Source organism: Brachyistius frenatus, unplaced genomic scaffold, assembly GCF_029030835.1.
Source record: "Brachyistius frenatus isolate BFR_SWC_R1_liver_20210118 unplaced genomic scaffold, ASM2903083v1 Contig_84, whole genome shotgun sequence".
NCBI lineage: Eukaryota > Metazoa > Chordata > Actinopteri > Embiotocidae > Brachyistius > Brachyistius frenatus.
This window is the reverse complement of record NW_027210683.1, coordinates 780,484-806,129: the sequence shown is the minus strand read 5'-3', so window position 1 is coordinate 806,129 and position 25,646 is coordinate 780,484. Positions and strand designations below refer to the sequence as shown.

The 25,646-nt window shown below is 44.2% G+C and overlaps 1 protein-coding gene across 1 annotated transcript in view; it reads right to left on the bottom strand.

Moving 5' to 3' along the window:
- Nucleotides 1-25,646, bottom strand: part of mcama (melanoma cell adhesion molecule a) — a 41,744-nt gene that overhangs the window by 2,154 nt on the left and 13,944 nt on the right. The window contains exons 2-15 of the mRNA XM_069709753.1: nucleotides 12,328-12,461; nucleotides 11,487-11,715; nucleotides 11,312-11,382; nucleotides 11,099-11,186; nucleotides 10,696-10,875; nucleotides 8,901-9,028; nucleotides 8,048-8,183; nucleotides 7,716-7,831; nucleotides 6,922-7,063; nucleotides 6,000-6,130; nucleotides 5,102-5,243; nucleotides 3,442-3,477; nucleotides 1,351-1,480; nucleotides 523-640 (exon numbers count right to left, since the gene is read on the bottom strand). Coding sequence (XP_069565854.1) covers nucleotides 523-640; nucleotides 1,351-1,480; nucleotides 3,442-3,477; nucleotides 5,102-5,243; nucleotides 6,000-6,130; nucleotides 6,922-7,063; nucleotides 7,716-7,831; nucleotides 8,048-8,183; nucleotides 8,901-9,028; nucleotides 10,696-10,875; nucleotides 11,099-11,186; nucleotides 11,312-11,382; nucleotides 11,487-11,715; nucleotides 12,328-12,461 — 1,781 coding nt within the window. The remainder of the gene's footprint in view (nucleotides 1-522; nucleotides 641-1,350; nucleotides 1,481-3,441; nucleotides 3,478-5,101; nucleotides 5,244-5,999; nucleotides 6,131-6,921; nucleotides 7,064-7,715; nucleotides 7,832-8,047; nucleotides 8,184-8,900; nucleotides 9,029-10,695; nucleotides 10,876-11,098; nucleotides 11,187-11,311; nucleotides 11,383-11,486; nucleotides 11,716-12,327; nucleotides 12,462-25,646) is intronic.

The window sequence follows — 25,646 nt, the reverse complement described above, 5'->3', positions numbered from 1 at the left end:
AGCATCAAGTTCTCTCCTGAAATACAAAAAGTCATGACGGTGTCGTTATCTTCCTTCCTCTTCTTAGTTTTTTGTTTTTTTTAATCCCGTCATTAATTCGACAATAAGGTTAAAAAAAAAAAACGTGTTTTTCGGGGGCGTGTCTGTTTGAGTGACGTCACTTTTTAATCCACGCTCGAATAAAATGAAGCAAAAAAAAAAATTGTCGTTTTTGTCCATTAATTCTTTCATTAAGATAAACATGAAGAAACGCAGTAAGAAGAAGAAACACAAGCCGGTTGGAAATAAACCTGCAGGTTAGTTGAACAGGAAGTCACAAACACCGATCGCGTCTTCACATCGTCACAATTTGTTTTTGCTACGAGCTGGTTTATTTACAACCGTTAAATAATTGACGCGCCGACCGAGTCTCATCCCATAAATACATCACATGTAGGAGGAGGACGATGAACCAACTGTTTCCTAACATGCAGAACAAACTCCACGCTGCAGCCTGTAGGGGGCGTCGATGGGTCCAGTTACCTGCTCACTGGGCCCTTTTTTCTCTCCGTTGACGGCTTTTAGGAGGACGGCTTCCTCATTCTTTGGGGTGGTCTTCATCTCCACGACGATGTCATCTTTGGTGGTCTTCTCTTTGGTGCTGCAGACGGAGAGAGCAGTCGGTTCGTCTGGCGTTAAAGTTTAAATGTTTGTTTGGTACCAGAACCGAACGGTTCGAAGGCCCCATCGTCAAGCAAAGAACTATTCTTTTTTCTTCTAAATAATTTTTTTTAGGGCTTACAGGTGCTTGAAACTCATGAAACTCGGCACGTGTGAGATCTGGTGAAAATGTACATCTAATGTGGGTTTTCAGGAGTGGGCGTAGCTAAATGGCTCGCTAGCACCCCCTAAACTGCAGCCCATCGCAGCAAACTTTCACCTACATGTAACTCATTTGGTAGGCATGTAAATCATGTACAAAAAAAGTGGATTGGCGCCAGACATTTTTGTAAATTTTTGCCCATTTGCACGTCAAGCTTCTCCCACAGAATTTATTGGACTGACCTGAAATTTGGTGTGTCCATTCTTAAGACCTTCGGGATGACAAGTTGTTAAAAGAATTCATTTGCAGTGAACGGTGTGTCCGTGGCGTGGCGGCCATTTTGTAAGTTTCGCCATGAAACTAAAAGTTGCAACTTTAATGTACGTTGTGTAAAATTCACCAAACTTTACATGTATGATAAAAGTCCTGCCCTGAAGACATATACGTGCCAATGTTCAATCATAGCCATAGCGCCGCCTACTGGCAAGAGAAAATGTTTGATGTTTTCATGAGCTCCTTCGAACAGGTTGATCACAAGCTGAACTCACATCTCCTGCTTGCCCGAGCGTCCACACGGGATCTTTCCCTTCTTGTGCAGGAAGTAGATGACGCTGCCGAGGAAGGCGAGCAGCAGCAGACACAGTATGATCACCACGATGATCACGCCGCTGCCCTCGGCTACGCAAACACAGAGAGACCAACAACGTGTTAAGAGTTGATCTGAAAAAACATTTCAGAGCTGCAGCCACAACAAAAGTCACATTTACACAGCCAGAAAGGAACGAAGGCAACAGCGAGAGAAAAGCGGCGGCTTAGAAACGACTGAAATCATTCAACCGCATCACAAAACACATCACATCTGACTGAATGCACAAAAAGCAGCAGATCATGAGACGCTGCAATGAAAACAGCTGAAACAGGTGAAACACATCTGTGATCGCTGGAGGAGCTTCGACAGGTCTGACAATAAAAACATAGGGAGTTTTTTTTTTTAAGTCTGAAGTGTTGAATCCAGTGTTTTTCTACTAAAGACTTCAAATCTGAATCTCTTCTTCATTGGATTAAACTTGTGGAAGTGCAACTCGAAAAAACTGAAGTTAAAAATGAAATTTAATAATACAGATAGGGAAACACGTGTCCCACCGACCTGCAGTATTTAAACCACTAAGTGGTTCATTTAACTAATTTCTCTTCTTAATGCAGAAGAAATAAGAAGCGGGGCGTGAAATTATGTCCGTGATGTTTCTCTGTCGTTTAATGATGACTGTGCAGCAGAACTGTTAGAAAAATGTCATTTACTTTGTTCAGCATCTGTGACCTGCAGCTCCGATAACTCACTTCATTTAAAAGACTTCAATTATTCATCCGGAATGTAAAGAAGCTGCAATGTGACGGGAAACAACACAAACTTCTATTAAAACGATTGATTTACTGACTGTATCCATCATTTCAAGCCCTTTATAATATTCCTGTTGGACTGTCCTGGAAATGGCATATTTCTTTCAACTAACCTTTTAACATTAATAATAATCATTCACCAATAACTCATGTTTTTCTGGTGCAGTTTTTTTGTGCAGTGGTGCATCCTCCTGGTTTTCAGTTTGCCAGTTCAGTCTTTGCATCTTTAAACACAGGAAGAGATTCACCTGTCATGTTTCTGATGATGATACAGCCGGAAAAGGACAGAAAAAAATAAATAAAATAACATTTATCAAACTCAAAGACAGGAAACATGCAAGTAAATCAAGAAGCAAGAAAACACAACAAAAGACCAGAAGAGAATAAAATGGAACTCATCATATTAATTATTTAAAATCATAAATTTAACATATTAGTTTCGTCTTTTATCCTACAAGAGACGTTCTGTTGGATTAGATTAATTTTTCCTGCAGTAAAATCTCCAGATTTGTGTTTTGAAATCCATAAAAGAGTGAGAACCAGTCAGAAAAGACGTGTCGTCATTTACTGCCGCAGAGACTCGGTGATGTAACTCATTTTGAAATCTTGCACTCGGTGTTCAGTGTGTGTTCAGTCCTGTGTGATAAACTCCTGCAACAACCTCAGTAAATAATCATCTTCCGTGGTGGACGGACTTCACACCGTGTCCTCTCCCGGTGGTTTTAACGGGAGGCTGCGTTTCCCCTGAAGGCCCGTGAAGGTTTAATGGTACGAAGTGACTGCTCAGAATAATTCCCCTTCTCCGTAATTACCTGCAAATTATCCTGCCGTGTAAAAACCGTCCATAAAACAGGAGGACAGTCTGGTAAAGTGAGACGCTGTTTGTTTTCGGACATTTTTATTTCTGTAATTGCGGGATAAACAAATATTTTTCCGGCTGCGCGGCGTCCGGTCGGAGCGTCGTTAGATCTGCTGTTGAGCTCAAATCTGCTGCTGTTGGGATTTTTTTTATCAAACAGAATATTTAAATACGCCCGCAGGCCGTCCACAAGATCTGCCAGCGAACCAAAAGACAAGAGTCCCTGCACCAGAAGCATCAATAATGCACGCACTCCTCCAAACCCTTCACTGTCCCACACAGAACCGGAGTCAGGACACGGAGGACAGAGGACAGAGGACACGAGACCTTTTTGAGGTGGAAGACGGTGAATGAGAGATGGACGGGAGGACGGAGGTCTTACCGGGAGAGAAGGGGGTGGTGGTGGTGACCCGGGGAACTGTGGACAAGTAGAACAACACTTAGGGCGGGGACACACACACACACACACACACACACACACACACACACACACACACACACACACACACACACACACACACACACACACACACACACACACACACACACACACACACACACACACTCTCTCTCTCTCTCTCTCTCAGGTTTTATTTGACCTTATTCGGTCCCTTCAGGAATTTCGGATTTTGACTTTTCTCCAACATTTCCAACAGCAGGAACCTTTTGTTTCTTACCGATAAACTAAAAAGGAGTCACAAGATCAGCGAGATAATTTTTTTTTTAAAAACTCATATTTTGGTTGCACAAAAATGTACTTTTTTCATTGACTTCAACAATACCATCATGTCAGAAACAAACTCTAAAATATCATCTTGTTTTGGCACCTTATCGCCCAGCGAAGGTTTCAACGGTCCGAGAACCATCTCGGTTTAATGTTCAGACAGCCGATGTCCGAGCCGGGATGTGGAAAATGATTTCAATAGTGCATTTAAACAATCACACGTTAAATTTTTTGGGCATTAAAGTTGTTCGGACTTTGTGAAACTTTGATCTGCAGATTGTAACCGGATCTCCGTCTTCGAGGACAAACCCACGTTCATTTAAGATGTCCAAAGTGTTTCCACGATGTTTGTAATCAGTGTTTCTGAGGTAGAGACGATGATATGACCCGTTTCATTATGTTCGCTGTGTGTTCGGTGCCCACGGCACCGTCTGACAGGCAACCAGGAAGAGAGTTCATTGTGCAGGCGGGCGTCTCCGTTCGTTGCATTTTCTTTTTCAAATACCAGAAATAAGTACGTTCATTGTATGAAAACCATCAATTTTCATACCGCCTCGTCCCGCTGCAACTCTCCGTCCACCTCTAACCTACGATTGATTTCACAGCTGAAACCTTCAGTAATAATTCAAGAATAATATAAAGGGATGAGAGGCCTGAAAAGAAAAATCTATGTCGCTCTTAATTAGAAAAATCTGCTGCATGTTTTATAAAGTCTCTGAAAAATCAGCCGAGTATCTCGTTTAATTCCTATTTGCTGAAATTTGACTTTTATAAACATTATTTTCCGCAGGAAATGACAAATAATTACTGTTATTCAGATTTTTTTGCCCAAAATCTGAAATCACTGAAGTCAATATCATTATTATTCATGTTGAAAAAGAAAACAGAACAAAGAAACCGTCAGAGAGCTGCCCTGGACGTGAAGTCAACTTTCCTTTTCTAAAACCAACATCAAGGCAGCAGATTTCTGTAATAAATGAAAATGTATTTGGGTGTTCAGCGTGAGGAGCCGGAGCTCCATGGTCATTAATTTAGGCTTCAAAAAGCAAAATAAGTTGGAAGCTCCATTACTGAGAGAACAGAGCGTCTTCTTCTGCCTTCGTAGCGCTACGGCTCCCTTTAATTAAGCAAAAGGAAAAAAACGGTCCACGACTCGAGGCGCTTTCCGTCACACCGGAGAAAAAAGAAAAAACGAGATTAAATGAGCTCCAACATGAAAGAAGAAGAAGTGGAACGACACTTTAACATAACAAAGGAATTTCTCCAAATAAGCGTAGAAAGCAAATGTTGGTGGAGTGAAAACCGACGGAGGTCTTACTGGCTTTGATGCTGAAGGCTTTGACCTCGGTGCCCATGTCGTTGGACGCGTTGCACAGAGCGCTGACGTCCGACGTGACTTTGACCGACACCACGCTGTGAGCCATGTGCTCGTTGGCCTTGTTCACCACCTCCTGCCAGTTCTGCACAAACACACCAAAACAAAACACACTTCAGCGACGACATTTTACACACCAGCGGCTTTTCAAAATAAAAGCGCAGCGGTGGCAAAAATCACACGAGGAACCTGCTAAAATCACACAATCATAATATGTCCATCAGCTCCTGCAGAACGTAGCAAACTAAAGAGACCGAAGCTTGAATCACTTTCCTTTCATGTTTTTAAACTTTGTAAAACAAATCAGTTTCACATTAAATCAAACTGAGCAAAATGTCAGAATTATTATTTTGTCAATTTGACGAAGTCGAAAACTGCCAGGACGCAAAAGTAGAATTTGTTTTTAAAAACTTGAGTGACCTTCACTTTAATGTTTCATTATGTAAATACACGTATATGATGTTTAATCAGAGTTCACAGATCGTTCCTGTTGAACGCAGCACAGTGATGCTCACGGAGCAGGAGGAAGCAGGAAAAACAACAACCTGATTCTGTAGTAGAAATCACTGCATGGGCTCAGGAACACTTGGCTGTAAGTGGGTGTGTTGAAGACTTTTGACTAAAAATCGGATGTTTCTCTGCTCCAGTTTCAGGTTTCACGGTGAAACCACAAACGTACCAGCGGTCACGTTAACATGAGGAACTGATGTTGATCAACTCTGAAGCCTGAACTTATTGATGCTCCTTCGTACAGCAGAAAAACAGCCTTCAATAACATTTATAATGAAACCAAATATCTGTTTCCGCTGTCAGTGTGAAGTGTTTGAAGTGAATCAGGTACCTGGCTGCCGATGATGTTCCAGGAGATGCTGGGCAGAGGATGACCCTGAGCCTCACAGCTCAGGTTCACCATGCGGCCGGACGCCTCCTCCAGCTGCACCTCCTGATCCACGCCCACCAACTGGGGACCACCTGGAGGCGCGCGCACACACACACACACACACACACACACACACACACACACACACACACACACACACACACACACACACACACACACACACACACACACACACACACACACACACACACACACAGTTCATTAGTCTTCTATCGTTTTTTCTCCCATTAATTCTACTCAGTATTACTTTTTTGTTGCACTTCCTGCCCCGAGGTTTCACAATAAAAGTCCTTTGGTGGCCTGAAAGGGCACAATGTTCCTGTTTTCCTGTGAGGCCACACTCTCACAACTCCAACACAAAGTTTGTCTTATTTCCCCGGAGACGATCCATCACATGACCGACGCTTATTCTAACCGGATTAAACGAGAACTCTCAGTTCCATCAATTTGGAGGAAGTAGAAATAAAAGAGGCCGCTCATGATCGAGAAAATAAAAGACCTGCTGCGAAAACACGAGCGCAAGTCCGACAATTAGCACATGTAAACTATTAACAACTAAAATATCTACAAGTTTGAGAGTTTAAAAATGTCAAATGCATAAAAACTGATCTGGAAAACAACTAGAAAAGAAAACATGTTTTCAAATCAAACTTTTCCACCTCAGCTGAGCAAAAGAACTTCTTTCCCCTGAATTTTGCTTGTTTTTCCTTTATTTTTAAATAAATAAATAAAGTATAAAAAAACAGGTGAAACTAACTTTATCATCGAGTCTAATCTCATTTTAGACGACATAAAAGCACAACATCATCTGGAAGCCTTTTTTTTTTACCCTGCAGCTGAAGTGATGTAAGTCATGACTGACCTTGGACGATGATGTGAACGGAGCCGCTGGTGTGAAGGGACGGCAGGGAGGGAACAGTCACCTCACAGATGTACTCGCCGCTCGTATCGTAGGTGGCGTCCTGCAGGTGCAACGTGTTCCCTCGACCCACCTGCTTCCCGTCCTGAAAAACACGCACGGAAGAAAAAGAGCGAGGTCATCGCAACAAACTCCCCAGATATGAAGCGGACGTGCACGAAAACAGTGTAATTTATTCATGTGAAATTATTTTTACTTTACACTTATTTTCAAATGATTTATTTGAGATTATTTGGACTACATCTTTTATTTAAATTATATTTTCAAATTTTTATTTATTTGTTTTAGTTTTAAAACATTTTCTAATTCAATTTTTTTATGTTTTAGCTTATTTTAATTCATATTTTAGATGATTTGCACCTTATTTAAGATTTTGTTGGCTTTATTTTCTAATTTCAATTATTTTAAAATTCAGATTCATTAGTTTTAGTTTATTTTAATTACATTTCTTATTTAAATCGGCCCACACTTGAACACATCAATAGTAGTTTTATAAACTTTACATCTGACTTTTCTTTCTAGTTGTCGTTTTTGAGCCGAAGCGCTTGATTTTCTTGCATGTTTGTCCTCATTAGCAGCAACAGGGAAAAAAAGAAATCACATGTTGACTGAAGTGATTGTTGACGTGATTAAACCGATACGAGCATCCTCGTTCTCTACAAATCTTCTTTGCTGTATCGTTTGGGTGATTTTGAACGATGCAGTCAGAAGCACGACGCCGTGTTTTCCGAGCGTACCTTGAACCAGACGGTCGAGGTCTTCAGGGACGACAGAGCGTTGCAGGTCGCCGTCAGATCTTCTCCTTTGAGCATCACCTCCGAGTCTTTGGGAACCACGACAGCTGGATCCAAGTCTGAACAGCAACCAGACGAGAGACAGGAAGCAGGAAATAGGAAACAGGAAACAGGAAGTCAAACATGTTTGGTGACTGAACAGGAAAAAAAGCTCAATAACATCGAGCTGAATTTATCAGCGTTGTTTTCATCAACAGCAAATAAAAACAAAACCTTCTTCTTAAGGTTTGATGGAACAATGACGTGAAAGTGTGTTGATGTGTTCTGGTCCTCACAGTGGACGGTGAGCTGCACCTCTCCTTGGACCTCGGCGGCGTCCAGCGGTAGACATCGGTAGACGCCGCTGTCTTTACGGGACACCGGAGACAGAACCAAGACGTCTCCGCTGCTCTGCAGCTCCACGTCCGGCTCCTGAAACAAATCTGTTAGTTTTAGTCCGACAACTTCTTTATTTCTTGTATCGGATGTGTTTTCAAAGTGACTTCATCCTAAAACTGTGTTTTGTGACGTTTAATGAGCCTCAGAGTCGAATCGTGTGACATGTTGAGTCTGTTTTGAAGGTTGTTTTGTGTCTCCAGTTGTCCGGTACGATAGCTGCTCGTTAACTTGAGTGCCTTTTAGGTAATTATCTGTTTGTTAGCTGCTCGTTACAGCTGCTCTCCGTCTCTCATCTTATTGATCCAACCTCATCTTGGATTAAAATTTAATGAATTAAATCTCTCGACTCGTTTTCACAGCAAAAACTGCTCTGAGAATGTCTCGATAGAGTCACTGACAAAATGTCCCCTGCCTTCCCGCTTAGTCAGCTGACTTTTCTTTTCATTGTGCCCACACACACACACACACACACACACACACACACACACACACACACACACACACACACACACACACACACACACACACACACACACACACAATGAGTGTGTGTCCTGACGTGGGAATGAGCGGTGCTGGAGGCCTCCGGTCTCTGGACCTGCGGGGTCACGACTGACAGCGTCCCGGCGGCTGCACGGGGGCCCGGCCAGCTCTGCATATCAAAAACATTCCCGGCGTGTCTCCCGCGTGTCACCCCTTTTCTCTCCGTCGGGAGACTTTCAAGGGTGAGAATAGTTCGTCCATTCTTACTTGTTCTCTGTTGAAAATGAAGGGTGACGGGGGGTTGCCATCGCCCTGGCAACGCAGCTCCACAGCATCCCCCTCTTTGACCAGGCCCTGAGGCGACTCCTTCCACAGCTCCACCATGGTGGTGGGGTCTGCAGACACACGCACACACACACACACACACACACACACACAGAAAATCAAATTAAGCAGGCTTATTCAGCGAGCTGTTAGAAGTCACTTTACAACAGCGTTTCCATTACGCTGACAGCACAGACTGTGTTTGGCTACAGTGTCCCAAACAACAAAGAAAAGACCAGATGATGTGGCTGCTCAAATTATGATGACTGTGGGAACTGAATTTATATTTGTGTTGATATTTATATTTTAGTTAAAGCTGAAAAAGCATCATCAGGGAGATTTTTATCTGAGAGTTTAAAATCAGTTTAATACTCCTTTTTTTTATGCTAAGTGCTCCTCTTCAAGAGGAACTGAACTTCATGTGTAAAACTGGTGGAGTGGCCCTTTAAAGCTCCTCCACTGACAGGACTCGCTTTGTTTTGGTTCTCCAACGTCCACAGATGGTTCCCGGTCGTAAAGTTTAAGTATCACCTCCGTCGCGGTTCCCAGCGAGCTGAACTGAAACTAAAACTCTGCGGATCTCGAGCTTCCACAGAAGTTTGCTGCAGGTCGATCAATGTTTCTTCAAACTTTCTGAAGTTTTTTGCACCCAGTGGGTGTTTAATGAAGCCGATTTTGATGTCGAACTCACACCGAAATGTAATTCCTGCAAGCCCCGCCCACTTGAAGACGAGGAAGCGTTGAGGAGTTCCTGACAGGAAGCCCAAACAGACTTTATTAACAAATTCTGTCTGTGAAACGTTCTATTGTAGAAGTGAAAGTTGACTTTTTTTTAAAATGCATTGTCGCTATGGCAACGCGGTCGCCTTGAGGGGGAACTATCTGCAGTGGAAAACGAAACATTTAAATTACATATAAATGTTGAAATTACAGATGTTTTTAAGTAGGTTAGAGCCGTGTAGATGCATCTTAAATGACTAGACATGAGGAAACAGGCACTGCTCGTTCTGGCCTCCAAATGTGACCTCTGACCCTCAAACCAACGCCGTGTTTTACATCGACGTTAACCAGATATCTCCGGCGCTGCCACGGAGGCGGTGGCTGTCCCCGACGTGGGCGTCTTATCAATATTCAGCTGACTGTGAGCAGGTTCAAACACTAACATCTGTTACAGCCGGCTGAAAAACACAGCTGAAAGAAAATCCACAGCCTACACTTGTGTTATGATACATACACAGAAAAATAGAATCTCATTAACAGCAGAACATATAAAACAACAGATGGAAGGAGACGGAAAATGAGATCAAATAAAAAAAACACTCAAATCGAATACTGAGACAAACAAGCTGCAGGTTTGTTAATAAATATTACAATAATGCTGCGAATTAGATGCATTAATATGTTGTTTATGGTAAAAAAATAAAAAATAAAACACTTAATGATAAAGTATAATCTGCCACGGTGGAGAGAGAAACTGTAATGCTGCTCATAAGGATTAAAGCAGACGGCTTAGAAATATTTGTAATTATTTTTCACATTTAATTTGCATTTCTTGTGCAGGAAGAAGAGGGATTTGCTGAGCGGACAAGTTCAGGAACAAAAGTCTGCAAATCAGCTCATTTCAGGCTTAATTCTCAAACTTCAGTGTGTATGAGCAGGTTTTTTGCGGGATCAGACGACAGAACGTCCTGAACAGGGACGCCAGGAACGAAGGACGCGAGCGTCGGCGTGGACTCACAGTGAAGCGTGACGTTGACGCTGTGCGACTCGATGGTCCTGATGGCTCCCGGGACGAAGAAGCTGACCTCGCAGGAGAAGTGGGCGTCCTTGTCCTCCTTCGCCACCTTGTGCTCCAGCGTGCTCTGGACGGAGTAGAAGCCGCTGGACGGCCGGGTGACCAGCATCAACACGTTCACATCTGGACGGGGGACATAATGTTAGCGTGCTACCGTCTGCTAGCTAGCACTAAAAAACAAGTTCGGCTCGTGCGGGTGGTTTTTGAAATATTTAGCAAATTCATTGTGATGCAGCGCCGACGTCCCTTCAGCCGAGCAAACGGCTGTAATTTGAAAATCGAACGGGGCAAAATTGTTTTGAAGAAGCACCGGGGAGACCCCCGGCAGACCTTTCAAGACACTTACGTCCGGCTGCAGACAGCAGCGGCGTGCCGTTCCTGTACCAGGTGATGTTGGGTTTCGGGAAGCCGTTTCGAGCCTCGCAAGATGCAACCTGGCACGGAGAGTCACAGACACACAAACGTGATTGGCTTTAAAGGTCACCGTTGCAGCGTCGATATGTCTGCTGGACACGGTAACCCTTGAGATTACCGTATCCGTCCATCTCATTGGACCCACCTTAGACGGCGCCTCGTTGGTCACAGATATGCCGGTGAGCACACCTTCGATCACCGGAGCCTCTGGAGGAGCTGAATCAGCAAAATATAACTTTAGTCTTTCATAAAAAAAACTGAAACGTGGTTTTCATGAGCCTTTAAATCTTTCTTTATGTCTGATTTGCGGGTTTTCTTACCGAACACTCGGAGGTGCGTCTTGCCGTCGGCGTTTCCGGCGGCCAGCCCGTTGACCTGGCAGAAGAACTCCCTCTCGTCAGACAGCTGGACGTCCTCGATCACGAGTCGAGTTCCCTGCTGGTCCGAAGTCACGTCGATGCGGCCGCTGTATTCTGTGTTGTTGTCAACCATCTGCTGAGTGCCGTCGCCGTAGAAGATCCGCGTCCGCGCGTTGTCACCGACGGCTTTCTGCAGGAGGACACACAGTCGGGACACACTTCAACCTATTTCACAGGTACATAAAAATAATGATTCTTTCACTCGGGACGTCAGCTTCATCAGAACAAGCGCTCCTACTCCGTCAACCAATAACATCACCGCGGTGCCGATATCTGCTGCCCGCCCGTTGAGAACTGCATGCAGCTTGCAGCAGCGCGCACCGCTACGAGGAAATTCCTGATAGCTGTCAAACTCTGATTTGAAGAGTCATTACCGGCTGATAAGGGCTGGATGCATTTTACACGGTAATGCAGCTCCTGTTATTTCAGTTGAGGTCATTAATAAATGTGTTAAATTTGAACATCTCCTGAGGTGGATGTAGGCTGAACCGGTTCTGTATCAGGCACCGTCAGATTCGTTTTTATCCAGAATATTGCAGCTCAACTTAGTTCTTCATTCTTTTCTTCTGTAGACGATGATACAGAAAACATAAAAAAAACTGATGCTGCAACTACAAACTGAGCTCGGGGTTCCCTGACGGCGTCCGGAGCTGTCCGACTCAAACGCCTCCAAAGGGCCGTTTGAGTCGGACAGCTCCAGACAGACGGTGTCAGCTTTCGTTGTTCGCCCGGCGCTACTCACCACAAACCACTGGATCATGACAAAGCTGGGCTCGTTGTCGGCATCGGTGAAGCTGTACTGGCAGGGGATCTCGGCCGAGTCGCCCCGGTACACCTCCACACTATCATGCATCGTCAGCTGCACCTTGGCCCACGCTGAGAAAACACAAACACATGCACATAAATCAGCTGCCAGCTTCGTGCAGCGGTGGTCCCACATTATTCAGGAGCCATAAAAGAGTATTCACCATTTCACTACAGCTTATTACGTACACCTTATTCTAATTTTGACCTTCAACCTCGAGCCACTTCTAAATGCGTTGTGTTTGTTGGACGAACGACCGTCTCCCCGGGGCCGACCGGCTGCCAGACTGCCATGTTAGCAAGAACAAAGAAGAAAAGGTTTCTTGTCCACATGGCATAATTTTCATCTCCCGTCTGTCTTGGCCGACTGTAACCACAAAACCACATCTTGGCCGGCGGAGCGGTTCCCTAGGCATCACCGGGGGAACGCAGACCAGGGAAGGCCCGCCAGTTTGACACTGGGCGTCTGATTCGGGGAGCCAAGAGCTTTTCCAGCCATGTTGGAGTTGGCTGCTGTTCCAGAGGCGCCCGCTCCCACAGTGACAAAGGAAAACACGGATGGCACCAAAAAAAAGTCTATTTTCTCTGTTTAATCTGGTTTGGAGTCATTATGAGAGACGGTAAAGGAAACCACCCCCTCTTCATTTTACACTGTCAGGTGACCACTGGATTTACAGCTTCTTTTCCTGGCAGGACTTTTGAAACGACAGTATAAAAGTCATCTGTCACAGTTTGGGCCGGGTACCGAACCTCAATACCTTTATAGCACCAACACTTTTTATATTTTAAAACTCTTAACTTTTGCTCGGTTTGTGCCGGAGTAAATTTCATCCATCGACAAAATCACGTAACTTAAATCTGACAATAAAATGCCTTATTTCAATCTTTTGGCCTCATATCTGTTTGCATTAACGGGAGGCTTCTCTGTGTGTGGTCGGCCATCCACCGATAGCATGAGGCGTTTACTGGACATCGGTAAATTGCAGCACCGAGCGATAATCTTCCCGTGTGAGACGTTTAGGCGACATCAAGCCGGGTTACACTCTCCCCCTCTAAACTGCATGGAAACAAAAGATTTGTCCCAAAATGTGTTTTAATTTTTCTTAACATGGATTTTCTGAAATTGGTATCGAAGTTTCAAAGTCAAGGCATCGGGACCGAACATTTTTGTCCGATACCCGGCATTGATGCCGTCCATCCGTATAAATGAGTCCTTCCTCAAAAAAAGGTCAAAGTCCTTTGATGCAGGACCTTCGACAGCTCGCTTGTTTAAGACTAAAATAATATACTTCTTATTATTTATAGGATTTCTTTACAAGCTACAAGTTAATGCCAAAAAAAGGATCGTTTCAATCACTAAAAGGTCATCTAAAAATAATTTTGGTAACAGTTATGGAGGTAAAAAGTACAATATTTCAGGTTTATAATTATTTTCCACCCCTGAACACGACAGAAAACTAAATTCAGTTTTATTTATTGTGTTGATGCAGAACTATTCATATAATGTTTCCCCTGATTGTATTGCATTCACAGGGGGCGGGGGCGGGGGGGGGGGGGGAGGGAATTCCCAGTTTTAGTTTTAGCCTGGTGGTTTTTCCAAAATAAAATAAAAACAATCATCCAGGACGAGACCTCGGTGTCCTCGGACGTGTTTTCAGCGTTGGTTGAAGCAGACGAAGCATGAAAAGAGCTTTAAGAGTCCAGTAGCCACCCTGATGCCCCCATTCAACCGGCTACCCCCTCCTGCCCCCATCACCACCCTGTCTCCCCCCTCCTCCTCCCCCTCTTCCTCCTCCTCCTCATCCAATCATTTTCACAACTCATTTTTTTTCTCCCCGTCCCTCCCTCCTCTGCCTCTGCTCAGCCAACCATTCCTTCAAGACAACGGGCACGCCATTGTTCCCCCACCTGGGTGGAACAGACCCCCCCCACACACACACACCCCTCCACCACACACACACACACACACACACACACACACACACACACACACACACACATGGAGGACAACCACAGGACGTTCCATCCGAAGCAGAGGTTAAGAACAGTTCATTGCGTCCTGAACTTCTTGTTTACTGTGACGAAGACGACGCGAGACGTCTCTGAGACAAGAAGCAGATTATCGGAGGGCAAAATATGTCACAGAAGTCAGCACAGAAAAATGCTGTGTCTCTTTGGGGGCTGCGCTGCTAACTTTTCAGCTAATCCGATTAGCGCTGGGGGGGTTGGCGGGGATTTGGCTCCTAAAGCCAACCTGGGACTGGTCTTATCTGCTCCTGTTGTGACTTTACGCAGCACAATGACCCGTGATCTGTAGACCCTGACAACCCAAAAAACTGCTGCCGCCGCCTGCGGGTGTGACTGCAACTGTCTGTCTGCTGTCTGGATGATACAGAGCTAATTCATTCAGGGAAAAAACTAAAAAAAAACACCCACACTCTGGAATATTTGGATGTGTTGACAGGATCGGAGCCCAGATGATGGTCTGTCCACAGGGACGGACAGACGGAGACCAGTTACAACAAGTTACACTTTAAATAGCAGACGTCCTGCTCTGCTGCGGGCGGGTCCGTTTACAAAACACCAGCAGATGTGAGTTATTCACAGATAATGAAGTAAAAAAAAAAACCACCATTCGTTACTTTTTAGGAAGCTGCACCTTCTTGGGTTTTATTTTCTGGGTGCAACAAGAGGAAAGGACTCGGCAAAGGGATCCGAAGGCTTCGCAGGTTCGGTGTCCGAAGCTCGTGTGCAATGCATGCTGGTCCATGTAGACACCCAACAGCAAGCAAACTTTAGAAAAAAACGTTGGTTTTTCTGTTAATGCTGCCGGAACGGACCAATTTATTGCTTCAGCTGACAACAGCGAGTGTTGCTCCCTTAAATCTGGTGTTTGAATGCCCTTTTTTTTCCATCTCTCCCTTGTGATCCAGAAACAGGGTTTTGACATTTTCCCTCACTAACGGCGCCAATATAATCCACTTTGGTTCCAATACTAAAATGTTTTTGATACTTTACATTGATTAATAGTTATTTTTTACCCCTTTGTTCAGTTAATTCCAAACCTCTCAGTGTTTAAGGCCGTTTTCTGGACACATTGTACAAAACGTTGCCTAAAAAAATACTCCGCTGGCTAATTTATCATTTAAATTGCCCTGATATAAATTTTTGGAAAGCGACCGCGGCTCGACTGATGGTCAGTCCACTAACTTTGTCCACCATTGGAAGGTTTCCCAGCGAAGGTTTGCAGACATCCAAGAAAATGAAGCCTGCTTTTTCTGAGTTTTCCTTCTGCATATTTAGAGGATAAAAGTTTTTATTTATCTCGTGACACATCTCAACGTCTCCAAGTTCAATCGGCACCAAATTGTGCACAAACGTTTATTGTTCCAACTGGATAAAAAAAGCCATGAAATCAGGATCATTTGCACAGTTATGATGTGGTTTAAAAGCCTCCAAAACATTTACAGAAAGGATAAAGACCGAATAAAAAAAGAATAAAGAGATGACAATTATGTTTTCCGTCCTTCCAGACTTGTAAAAATACAAATCGGACAATAACAGACACAATGAGGGGGCCACTTCCAGCCCAGCCTCCGTTTACAGTCACTCATTATGCGTCTTAACACGCAGACAATACCCTCAGATGCTAACTAACGTCGTCACCGCCGCCGGCCTCCGTCCCATTAAGGCTGTCAGCTTAGGCCGCCGCTCGATCTGCAGTTCTGCCAGCGATAAGAGTCCAAATCACCTCTGACACAACGCACCGGCCTCGTTTACCCTCTCTAATCCCTCACATGCCCGCTGAGCCATGAAATGAGACCCAAGGTTTCTGGGGACAATAAAAATGTTCTAGTTCAAGATTGGGAAACATTTTTAATTTGATGTGATACAAAAAAAAAACGGCAGTCTGGGTTTGAAGATAAGAAAGTGAATTTTCTGCATCTGTTATGTCGCGCAGTCGAACTCCACGTATGTATTTTCAGAGCGATTTAAAGCGTCTTCGGGGGGAAGCGTGTGAGAGGAGACACTCTGAATGGAAGTTGGGCGGACAGCGAGCGTCCTCCGAGAGCCGAGGGTGTAAAAAGCCGGCGTGTAAGTGTGGATGACAGCGAGGAGGACTTCTCAATACTGGTGTGGTGTTGAACACCTGGGGACACGGCGCTCTGCCCCACATCAAAGACCAAGACGAGAGCTCCTCGTCCTCCTCGTCCTCCTCCTCGGGTGGCTTTCAGAAGCAGCACCTGGCACAAATCTCCCAGCGGCCCGTTTCCCCCGGCGACCGTGAAAGGTCCAAGTTTTTTTTATTCTTTCACACGGGAGAGATAAGGGAGTGCTGCAAATCTCCTCAAAGGCTCGTCTTTGTGCGTCCGTGATCCGTCTTTTCATGCAGCCGAGCGGGTCGAGACCTCCGACGGGCCTCCGTGGTCTCTCAGCTCAGGACGGATGGACGAGCAGGAAGATGACACTCTTTGATTGACAGGACTGGGCATCGTGCACTCGCTCTGCAGTTCAATCAGCGTTGAATTTATTTCATGTTTTTTACACCAATTCAGCACGAGCCTGTTCCTGTATCCTGAAAACAGAGATACGTTCTGCTTCTGGGAACAGGACGCTTCGACTTGGATGGAGCCGGACGGGTGAAAATGATTCTGGGTTAAATTTATAAGTCTTACGTGATCACATGATCTGATCACATGATCTGATCACAGGTGCTACTGAAGGACGTTAATTGCGTCCGAGTGGACTGAAGATGACGTCACAGAAACGTCCTGCAGGACCGACCGGGTCGAGCAACACGTGAAAGACACTGAATTAATGTAATAAATGAAAGAAAATGGAAATCCTGTCTGATTGTTCAAACACAAAGATCTCCAAAAACACACAAACGTCTTCCGTGAGAGTCGAGTTTTGCCTCTTTCTCTCATTTTGAAAGAATCTTTAATCATTCCCGCTGGTGAGCAACTTTCTTCAGCAGCTGCATGAATTTTTCATCCTCACCCCCCCGGTGGGCGAGACTTCATTAAAGGAGCAACACGGATGTTTTATTTATGCTCGTATCTGATGTTCGGCAGCGAGTGCGGCTTGTTCCCCCGCATCCACTACCCATCGATAGACCCCCCCCCCCCCCCCACCACCACCACCACCACCACCACCCCGCCAGGCTGCCGGGCTGCCGGCACGCAGGTCGCTCCGCAGCCACAGGATGGATAATTAAAGGTCAATAGACTAAATACTGTATCTACATCACGGGGGGTGGGGGTGGTGAGGGGATGGAGGGGGGAGGGGAGGTTCCTTCAGCTATCAGCAGAACAAAAACAAATTAGGAAAATGAGCCCCCAGGTAACAGTTTCTTAAAAACTCCATCTCAAAAACATGGAAATATAACATTCATTTATTACATCTTCGTTCCTCTTTCCAGAAACTGCTGGAACCGTAACAGCTGGATTCATCATCATCTACGGATCCATGTGAGCACCGGGGGGTTAAAGTGGGCCGGGACGGACAGCAAACGCAGGTCAACGGTCCAGAAACACCGCCTGTAACTCTGTTTGCTTTCCATTTCCAACATAAATATCAACGGAGGACGCTCGATCGAGTGAAATGGAGCGAACATTCATCACACCGACTTCGGAGGCCTTTTTTTTTTACTGATTGATGAAACATTCGGTGACATTTGGAAGCAGACAGAAGCTGGAAACGATTTCTTCGTCTCGTATTAAAGCGAGTGAAAGACGAGACATTAGGGTACGAGGCTTCTGTCATTTTAACACTATAAATAGGAGACCTTTTCATCTCCCCCCCTCCTCCCTTTCCCCTCCTCCCCCTCTTTCTCCAATCAGACCTGTGACGACAGCACGCCGACTCTCTCCAACAAAAGGCCTCCTTATCCCGGCCCTCTGTGGTCATCATCACAGCGCTGAGCAGCCTTGAACGCTATAAACTAGGTGCCAACTAAATCAGCTCTCCGTCAGCCGGCCAGCAGAAACGGGGATCGAGTTACTTCGAGCCTCCAGGAGCCGAGAGCTCCTCCAAACTCGTTGGTGGCGAATGAACAGACAGGAAGTAGGCAGAGAATCAGTGTTATGACATGTTCATCCATGTTACATCCATTTTCAGATGGACCTCCAGAAAACGAACAAAACAAAGTTACTTTAGCTAACAACACCGAGATAACTCGTGGAAATAATTTATTGGCTTTTTATTTTAGGACATAATTTTATTTAGATTTTTTAAATGGGAGTCTATGGAGCCGGAGCTTTTGTTGGTGGAAGCCCCTAGTGGCCCTCCATGGCATCACACTTCCTGGCTTTACTTGTCAGACTGTGTCCACTTTTATATCCAGTTTGTGGTCTCAGTTCTTCGGTGTCGTTGAGAAGTTTTGGCTTTTTTTTTTTTTAATTTTTTAAACATTAAAACTTTATTTTTGGACACATTTTAAATGATATGGAGATAATACAAAAAAAAGAGTGTCAATGAAATTTCAGTTTTAAACTCATTTGTTATTTTTTTCGGTGCACAATTAGTTCAAGGACCTTCAGACATTTTAAGATCTGAAGATTAATCGTGTCATTTTGGCGATTTAAAAAAAAATGTAAATAAAGGTGCTTTCAAACCCTGCTGGCCAGTTCTAGTGCTAAAAGGGTTAAACCCATTTGATAGAATATTTTTCTCCACTGTGGGAACTCCCCACATCAGGAAGCAATTTTCATCAGAACCGCAGAACGTGTTGGGGAAATAAGGTCCACTTCCATTTGTCAGAAAAACAGAAACGGTGTCACCTTAAAACGCGGTCAGTCAGCGTTTCCTCACAGCAAAGTTTAAACTACCAAAACAAAGAGGTGAAGCTGCGACGCGGGGAAAGGAAAGTTGATTTATAGACATTCGAGGTCCTGAAATCCCTCCGAGGACGACACAGTTTCACCGGCACGATCCGCTTCTGAAAACTGAAGCATGTTCAAGGAGTCGAGATTTTATATTCCTGCAACTTCCTGTATTCGTAGCTCGATGCCGACATTTCAAATGTCATTGAGATTGAAACCTACGACTGCCGACCGGGATGTTCTGGGTCACTGAACCGACGTCTATCTGCTGAGGGAACCCGTCTCATCTCTTAGCTTCATACTTCTTCGCTTTAAGAAGCTGCTTCACTTCAAACGACTCTAATCGCCCAAGTTTCTCTCTTTTGCTCAACTCGGTTTAAAAAAAAAAAAAAAAAAAAAGGGCCGTTGGTTTAAAACAAATCCAAACAGCTGCATTTAAATTCTGACTGCAGCAGTGGGACGCATCAGGGAAGTGATTTAATTCCTTCGGTCTTTGAAACCCGACCACAAAATCACTTATGCAAACAGGCTGAATCTACTTACTGGGATGGTTTTTTTCGGATGCTTCGTACTTGATGAGTCGGCGAGGTTTTTACATAAAAAGTTTGACACAATTAGCCGTAACGCTGATTACGAGCGACACGCGCTCACATTTCCACGCTCCTGAACCGTTCATATTTCTTTGAACTTTTGTTTCTGCATTGTTTTCTAACATCTGTGTCGGTTTTTGTGTTTCGCAGCGCGTCCGACAACAAAGGCCCGTTTGTGCGTTCGCTCTCCTTTTATCCCGTCGAGCAGACATGAGGCGAGCTGTCGGGCCGAGCGTGCCACACCCAATTCACCGGGATCAAAATGCTGAACCCCTCCACCCCCCCTCCACCCTCCACCACCACCGCACACAAATCCCCCGCTGAGAACCGTAATGCTCTCAAAGAGAATATGAGAGTGATCACAGGTGCACTGCTGTGTTAATGAGGAGGAAAGGCTACTCCCGGCCGGTCCTCCAACCAACACACACCACATGATTAAAAAGCAGCGCTACAGTAGTTTCAGTTCAGATGAATTACAGACGCCCTTAAAAAGGCACATCTAATAACCACAGAGAACAAGACAGGTGTGAAAACAGGAGGTCTGGTAACCCGGACAACCCGGCAAAACGTCAAATAGACACGCCCGGTCCACGACAGCAAAAAATGTGAAATAGCCACGCTTTGGCCTGTCTAGGCGTGACAGTTACACATTTTCCTGTAGTGGACGAAAATGAAACCGACTGCATTCATAGAGCCGTGTGATTTACAGGAACATTTTGATCACATTGTTGGGGTTTGGGGAAAAAAAACCAAGTCCTGGATTCAAACCCCATCATTGGCAGTCTGTGACTAATGCCAACAAGCCAAAAAATTTTTGTATTTGTTGCGGGACCTTGGTCACATGAATTTTACGTACATGTAAGTTTCACGCTTTCAAAATGTGTAACTGCCACGCCTTAACGGACCAAGGTGTGGCGATTTCACATTTTTTGCTGCGGTGGACCGGCGTGTCTATTTCACGCTTTGCCGTGATGCTGGGTCGACTACAAAGGTCCCGACCCCGAAAGAAGAGCAACAGAAACCTGGATCAGATACAGACGAGTGAGAAAGATTCAGCAGAGTTCAGACACTTTTGGATAAAGGACACTAAATCTGAAACCTCATTTGTTTTTTTACTTTAACTTATCATAAGATCTGGCTGTGATGAGTTTAACAGGAAGCTGGGTTTCTTTTCCAAAAAGCGTTTTCACACATGGCCATCCCAGAAATCAGAGTTAACCCTTCACCGGCAGCTGCAGGCTTTTGTTGGTCCTCTTAAATGAAAGCAAATTTTTGATCATGGGCACATTGTGTTCTAGTATTTATTACATTGCACCCAATTATTACATTGCACCCACTGGAAGCCCAGTTAACTGGGCTTAACTGGGCTTCCAATAAAAACCTTTAAAACAATGAGTTTATTTGTAATTGTTGTGATTAAAATTTTGCAGCAGATTTTCACCAAAAACTTTTTTGGAGTTCTGAAATTTTTGTGGTAAAATTGCAAAAAATTGCAATTGACTGCTAAAGAGTAATCTGTGCTGATTTCCTGTGATAATAATCCTGCTGCACATCCCAGAAATATTCTACTTATTATGTGTTTTTCTTTCTGTGTTGAACTCAGAGAACCATCACGAGGCCCAAAGTGATCAAATGTGTCTAAAAGCTGCGAATCTTTCCAGAACAAACCGTCTGTGACTGGAATATAGAAACAAAGAAAACATCTGCCTTCAAAATAAGAGCTTCAGATGCTTTTAAATCACATTCATTCAACACTAAAACAAAGTTCAGTCTCTTCCAGCTGGAAGTGGAGAAAACTCATTGAACATGTTCCTCAATCCATCATAAGACCACATTTCCCACAAACCCCATTACTTCCTGTTATTACATTAAGCCAGCAGCAGTTTGTTTTGATGGTGAGAGGAGAAGGGGGCGGAGCCTTGCTGGTTGGAGATGAACACTTATTTTTGGTAATAAAGTCAGTTTTGTTTTGATAACTTTCAACAGAGCTTCTGTTGACGACCTTTTTTTTTTGAAGAAAACATATTTTTTTGCAGAAATTGCCTAAATTTGCAATAATAATTGTGATTTCCTGGAACGACTGCTTCATTGACGAGCTTTAGATTTAAAAAACCAGAAAAGCCAAAAAACAGTTTGGTTGCTTAAATAAACATCAGCAGCAGGTTAATAGCTTAAAACTGCTAAAGTTAATGACGTCATTTTCCAGTGTCAACTTTTTAAAGCAATTTACAGGTACGAATGCAAAGATTTTGGTAATTCAACCATGCGTTACTTCAGAGATCCGTCTCGAATGCTTTATTCATCTCTAGTTGTCGAACAGACATGCGGGAAAGATGAAAAAGCAGCGATATGAGGGCTTGAATATATTCCTCCACTGGAATCTTATCGAGAACATCTACCAGCTCTTTAGCTGCTAAACCAGGATCGCAAGAAACAAAGAAGACAAGAAGAGATTTGGGGCTCAGATTAGATGTCCCTGTGTTTTGTCAAGTTAATCAGTAAATCATTTGTTTAGGGAGCTTTGTAGATGTTCTACGGCCGGCTGAAGGACAATTATACTGCAGGTTACGGAGAGTGCAAGCAGAGTTGGGGGGAGGTGTGGGGGTGAAGGGTGTGGGGGGCGGGGGGTAAACAAAGCATGAGGGCTTTAGGGCAGAGGCATTCAGACACCTCCACAGATTTAAAGTTTATCTCCCGCCTGCTCAGAGCTGCCGATTCATTTTTTTTGTGTTCATGCAAACAGTCGGTGGAAGTCAAAAGGTTTCAGAGCATCTTCACCTCCACAGATCTGAAACTCGGCTGTTTTCACAACAAACTCGGCCTGTATTTCACGTCAAAACACCTCACGGAAAAAAACAATAATAAAAAAACACGTTCTCCTTTCTCCGGACTCAGAAAGCAGTCGGTCAGAGACAATGTCAAACACAATGACACGTGTGTTCAGAACTCATAACCAGCTGCATTGTTTGATACGAGAGCGCCGACTTTATCTTGATCTCCAGACAGGCAGACTCCAGTTTCTCAGGACTTCAGCAGACAATATCAGCCACTTGTTTTATTCACGGGGGTGAAAAACCTTGAGGACGAGGTTATGACTGGATTCACAGTCGGGTGGTACTGTGTCCCACTGGGCCGCGGAGGAGGAGGAGGAGGAGGTGGGGTTCACGTCACGACACGAGCAGCTGTGGATAATAGGAGTCGCACCCCCCTCCACCACCTCCCCCACCCCCCTCCTTCCCACCCCATTCCCATGCCGGAGGAGGAGGAGGGGAACCAACAACACCTGTGGGCAGCCCATTTGTCAAGTGATTTGTGGGAAGGAGTGTGGAAGATGGGAAGAAGGGCAAATAGGGTGTGTGTGTGTGTGTGTGTGTGTGTGTGTGTGTGTGTGTGTGTGTGTGTGTGTGTGTGTGTGTAAGGATGGATGGATGGGGGGGGGTTTAACTTAGTAGAGTATTATCACAGGACCACACACAATGAAATGCCTGTTGATCTCCTTCTCACACACCTGTGCAGCTATAAAAAAGAAAAGAAAAAAAAAACTTCCTCTCACCCGCTTTCAGCTCATGCCACGTTCAAGTGCTGTCACAAAAGTGGGACATTTTGGTATTTTATCAGTTTATCAGTTAACTGGTCAACAAAATTATCATTCACTCTTAACTGACCTCCAAAAAAATGCAAACAGACTGTCAATCAACCTGCTCTATCTATAGCCATATTATATACACACACACATAACTTCAGCCTGCAACATGGCCACGCCCCCTTTTGGAGGAAATGTGACTCTTCCCACAGATTTTAAAGTAAACTAGCTGTAAAAAAGTCACACACAAAAAAGAAGAAGTGAGATAACCCAGTTTTATGCTGAAACATGAATAAATCAACTTCCACAGACGGATGCACACCGGGACAATCCCTCGCTCTGAACACTCCTCTTTGATTAGGCGGTTGATCTTTTAACAGCATCCAATAACAGGGCTGAGGGAGGATTTGATATTTAAGCATCTCTTTATCCTCTCCCTTTTGAAATGTCAAGTTCAAAAGATCCAGACCCGCGGCCTTGATCTGCGAGCCGAGACGACCTGGACGATTACCCGGCAGCTCCCGGCCGCCGTCACACGACCGCTTCACGGCGAGTCGCTACACATGGAGAGTTATTAAGTCTGATGACATAAAAAAAAATAAAAAATATAAAAAATATATATATATATTGGTAAACAAGCTTTTGATGTTTGCTCCTCGTGTCGGATCGGCTCAATCCAATCAAAGAGCTGTTTTCTCTGCATCAAAATGCTCATTGTGTGTTGGAGCCTTTTCTAATTGAATTGAAGTGATTCAATGAGGACACTTTCCCAAACCGTCTCTCTGATGTGACACTCGGATCCCACAGCGGGACGAGTCCTCTCAGTTTGAGGGGATTTCTAAAAGACAAACGTGAATGTTTTTCCCGTCTGTGATGAAGAGGTGGAAACGCTGCCGCTCAACGAAGGAAGTCCTGCCGGTTCATTTAGAGCCAAACAGAGCGATGGTCTGCTGAACGGGAGCTGAGCCGGCAAATGCACTAAAAATAACACCGTGAGAGCAAAGATGGAGAACATCAGACCCCCGTCGTGATGCTTCAACGGTAGGACACCAATTTGTTCAGTTTGTAGGCCTTTAAACGTTGATAGTGTTCCTGTTGAACGCAGCCGTGATGAGCAGGAGGAACTCCGTGTTGACAGTCTGACAACCAGCTGACAACGATAACAAACAGATCAGTTCACTAAAAAAACAGCTAAACTCAAGTTGACAAACTTCCTGTTCTGACGTGACGTTCGCTGACAGTTTCTGAGTTCATGTGCAAAACATTTTGACCAAATTATAAATATTCTTTCACACCAAAGACAGACTTGCTTTGTGCTCAGCATGTTTTCACCGCGATATTTCAGGTTGTTCGGACGGATTCAGCCCCGAAGCGTCGATCAAACGCCTGCAGCGAACGCTTGTGGCAGATCGAGTTCACAGCGCCATGATAAACGCCAACATGTGAAAACACAAGAGAACATGGAGGCAGTAAAAAGTGTGAAAATGCTGAATCAGCGCTGAATAAAGTTGAAAAATTAACTTTATTCCGTGAAGTTGAAAAAGTTATAAAGTAGGTTAAAGTTGATTTAAGCTTGTTTTTTTACAGGTGAGGGTGCATGCATCACGACGGGCAGCGTGACCGGCTCTTATTAAAGGAGCACTCCGCTGATTTTACACATGAGGCTCTGCAGACTCACCGTGGAGAGCAGAAGTGAACCTGTGGAAACGGTTCCGGACGCTGTCTTCTGTGGCTGAAAAACTCAATGATGTCCTCTAAACTTAGACTTTTACATTTCTATAAAAACTCTACAATGTGAACTGAGGCTGTGGAGTTTCAGGGAGGCTTCGTGATGCAGAGCTTTGACCTACACAAGCAACTAAAAGTCACATCGAAAGTTCTTCTGAAGCTGCTTTGATTTTCTCTCACAAGTCCTCTAACTTTATGCAATTACAAAACTGAACTACAGCAGTTAAAAACTAAATCTAAAACAGAAAAAGACACAAAAAAGGAATATTTATTTTTCGTACTATTAGTTAATCCTATTAAAAGAGAAAAAAAAAAAACAATAAACGGACCGTATCAACAAATATTATTTCCTCCACTACTGTCAAAAAAACTATTAAAAACACATCAATAAACCGAATCAGTGCAGTTCATCAACATGCACGGGTTTATTTTGAGTCTGTCCTGCAAACACTGCAGAAATCCTCATTAAAGCATCAAATATTTATTAATCTGCAAATCCAAGTACTCCTGTTTGATTAATATTTACTGAAAA